Genomic DNA, 3,899 nt, shown 5'->3' on the forward strand with positions numbered 1-3,899 from the left:
GGCCTGTGTCCTGGGCCCCAGCTGCCTCTCCACAGCCGCTGTCCTGTGCCAGCGGGCAGAAGCTTCGACAGGCTTCAGCGTAGAGCCCAGGGCGTCTGAGTCCCCGCCGTCACAGTGAGTGAAGACAAAGAGCCTGTCCCCGCCTACACACCAGCCCAACAGTGGAACGGTCACTGCACTGCCTTGACGCCCACGGGCGAGACTCACACGGGAGGGGCAGGGACCATGTGCGCCCTGCAAGCCAGCCGGATATGACTGCCCCACTGGGGTAAAGACTTACACTGCACGCAAATGGGGCTCAGGACAAGCTGTATTTGGTGGCGGGCTTTAGAAGCACCGTTTCAACTTTAAATACACTCCTCTCTGTCCTCATGACCTACGTCTCCCGAGAGCTCTTTGCAGCTTTTTCAGATTTTCCTCTTGGCAACGAAGAAGTCGGAAAGCCCGATCATGCCGTTCTTTCTAGACTCTCTGGGTCAGAAACAAAAGACACGTGTTAGCGGTCTTCGTGCCCACATGACCGACGCCCACAAGAAGCCGGAGACCTGCAGGTTCTTCCTGAGGCGTGATCTCGCGGCCTCTCACCGGCCGGCCTGCCCTCCGAATGAAGCACTCCCAGCTGCTGAGCGGGAACCGGCGCTGCGCTCTGGGTGAGAAGACCAGCACTGCGTGGCCAGTTTGCGCGAAGGAAAACTCAATTCCAGTTGACACAAATCTCTGCCGTCTGAGATGTCGGTCCAGGCACTGGCCACACTGTGCCTTGTGGACATTTTCATTCCTTAGATCATGACAACACTCAGAACCGTAACACGACCTGGCCACTCAGCTTCTGTGTCCACAGGGACATGAGGGTACCTCAGCCTCAGGTGTGAAACGTGAATGGATCACAGTCAGTGCAGGGGGGCGGTCCTGGGCCGCGACAGCAGGCCTCCCCGATGGGCCGGGGCTGTGGCTGTGGACAGCTGGCTGGAGGCCGGCCCCACCCCACACGCCTGGGAGAAGCCCTTCATAGACTTGTGCACTGGGATCATCTTTACTGTGGCAGCGTCCCATGGCTTGCTAGCACGTCACCATGCACGGCCTGCCCCACACCCAGGACGGGGCCATTCCTGCCTGCAGTGCCTCCCAGGACCGGCCGGCTGGGTCCTCTCACCCCGCCCTAAGTCGCCCTTGGGCTCATCCAGTGTCCCTAGCCCAACTCACTCGAGAGCCAGGCAGGACACTGTGCCCGTCCCCAACCAGGCCTGTGGCCACTGCTGCCTGGCCCAGGCTGGCCTTGCAGTGAGCAGCCTGCTAAGCCAGGGCAGATGGAAGAGTGGGCCCAGGGTGTTCTCCCGAGTGCTGAGGCTACACCCCGCTGCAGTCTGAGGACTGCCCAGGCAGCCTGCCCTGCATCCCTTGGACCCTGCAAGGGAGGCCTGTGGAGGTGGGTGCCACTGCCCAGGTGCCTCAGGTAGCAGGTGTGCATACACTGCAGGAGTGAAGGTGTGTGTATCCAGGTGTGCATACAATGCAGGGAGGCAGGTGTGTGAGTATCCAGGTGTGCACGCAGTACAGGCGTGAAGGTGTATGTATCCAGGTGTGCATACACTACAGACGGGCAGGTCTGCAAGTATCCAGGTATGCACGCAGTACAGGCGTGAAGGTGTATGTATCCAGGTGTGCATACAATGAAGGTATGTGTATCCAGGTGTGCATACAGTACAGGTGTGATGGTGTGAGTACCCACATGTGCACACAGTGCAGGTGTGAAGGTGTATGTATCCGGGTGTGCATACAGTACAGATGGGCAGGTGTGTGAGTACCCAAGTTTGCACACAGTGTAGGTGTGAAGGTATGAGTACCCAGGTGTGTGTACAATGCAGGTGTAAAGTATGTGTATCCAGGTGTGCATATAGTACAGGTGTGAAGGTGTGTGTATCCTGGTGTGCATACAGTACAGGTGAAAAGGTGTGTGCATCCAGGTGTACATATAGTACAGGTGAAAAGGTGTGTGAGTACCCAGGTGTTCACACAGTACAGATGTGAAAGTGTGTGTATCCACATGTGCACACAGTATAGGCAGGCAGGTGTGTAAATACTCAGGTGTACACACAGTGCAGTTGAGAAGGTGTGAGTACTCAGGTGTGCATACAGTGCAGGTGTGAAGGTGTGTGTATCCAGCTGTGCATATAGTACAGGTGGGCAAGTGTGAGTACCCAGGTGTGTATACAGTACAGGTGTGAAGGTGTGTGTATCTAGGTGTGCATACACTACAGGTGGGCAGGTGTGTGAGTACCCAGGTGTGTATACACTGCAGGTGTGAAGATAAGTACCCAGGTGTGCATACAGTGCAGGTGTGAAGTTGTGTGTATCTGGGTGTGCATACACTACAGATGGGCAGGTGTGTGAGTACCCAGGTGTGCAGTGTAGGTGTGAAAGTGTGAATACCCAGGTGTGCATACAATGCAGGTATGAAGTATGTGTATCCAGGTGTGCATACAGTACAGGTGGGCAGGTGTGAATTCCCAGGTGTGTATACACTATAGGTGTGAAGGTGAGTACCCAGGTGTGCATACAGTGCAGGTGTGAAGTGTGTATCTGGGAGTGCATACAGTACAGGTAGGCAGGTGTGAGTATCTAGGTGTGTATACACTACAGGTGTGAAGGTGTGTGTATCCAGGTGTGCATACAGTACAGGTGGGCAGGTGTGAGTACCCAGGTGTGCAGATAGTACAGGTGTGAAGGTGTGTGTGTCCAGGTGTGTACGCTGTATAGGTGGGCAGGTGTGAAGGTGTGTGTATTCACGTGTGCACACAGTACAGGTGGCAGATGTGTGAGTACTCAGGTGTGCACACAGTGCAGGTGTGGAGGTGCAGATACCCAGGTGTGTATACACTGCAGGTGTGAATATGTGTGTATCCAGGTTTGCATACAGTACAGGTGGGCAGGTGTGAGTACCCAGGTGTGCACACAGTACAGGCAGGCAAATGTGTAAGTACCCAAGTGTGCACACAGTACAGGTGTGAAGGCGTGAGTACCCAAGTGTACACAGAGAGCAAGTGCTCAGGAATTCGGGCAGGTGTGCAGGGGTGAGGGTTGCAGGCATACTGTGTGCACACAGTGCAGGTGTGCAGGTGTTTGGGTGGGTGAGCCACTCAAGGGGGGGACACAGAGAGGGGGCTGCCTGACGACCCCGGGGGTGCACTCACATGCTCTCCTTCAGGGTGGTGAGGTAGGACTCTGTGTCCACATGGGCCATGTCTGTGTCCAGGCTAGCCAGGTACCGGTACACGTAGCAGAAGGTCGTGAAAGGGATGCGTGCGGGCCCACCCTCAGGGTCGGCTGTCAGGATCTGACAGAGGTGCTTCATTGCCGAGTTCAGAGACTGGAACACATGGGGGGAGAGGTCACAGCCACAGGTCACCAACCACAGAGCAGAGGCCACCAGCAACCCAGTCCTGAGCGCACAAGCCAGTCAGGAGCCAGTGAGTGGATGATTGGCACAAGGCATGAGGCACAAAGGGAAGGTTGAGATGGCCACCCCAAAGGAGAGACACACAGGGCTGTGGGTCCGGGTCGACTTGGTGGCCATGGGGGGGTGCACCACAGCTGAGCGCCAGCCGTGAAGCAGGAACCACACGCCGCCCAGCCATGCCCTCTGGGTCTGGAGAGAAGGCAGGGGATCCCATGCATCACCTGCGGGGTAATGGCTGAGTTCTCGGTGGAAGCTGACGTGGCGGGTGGCAAGGGGTTGCGGACGCTTGCACACCTGTCACCCAGCCCTCCCAGCTGCACCCTCCCGGCCACCCGAGCCCGGTGCACAACCCTGGCCCCTGGTGAGTGGAGAGTTGCTCACTGCATCCTCAGCTGGTGGTAACCGGTAACACCGGCAGAGCTGCAACCCGGGTTCAGTCAGT

General features: G+C 56.9%; 1 protein-coding gene across 1 annotated transcript in view; it reads right to left on the reverse strand.

Annotated features, from left to right (window-relative positions):
- Nucleotides 1-407: 407 nt before the first annotated feature.
- Nucleotides 408-3,899, reverse strand: part of LOC103213356 (E3 ubiquitin-protein ligase MARCHF6-like) — a gene marked incomplete at its 5' end in the record, with an annotated part of 46,463 nt that continues 42,971 nt past the window's right edge. Inside the window, 2 exons of the mRNA XM_007959167.1 lie at nucleotides 408-471; nucleotides 3,192-3,367. Coding sequence (XP_007957358.1) covers nucleotides 408-471; nucleotides 3,192-3,367 — 240 coding nt within the window. The remainder of the gene's footprint in view (nucleotides 472-3,191; nucleotides 3,368-3,899) is intronic.

Source organism: Orycteropus afer, unplaced genomic scaffold (assembly GCF_000298275.1).
Source record: "Orycteropus afer afer isolate SDZICR_OR568_19922 unplaced genomic scaffold, OryAfe1.0 scaffold01684, whole genome shotgun sequence".
Lineage (NCBI taxonomy): Eukaryota > Metazoa > Chordata > Mammalia > Tubulidentata > Orycteropodidae > Orycteropus > Orycteropus afer.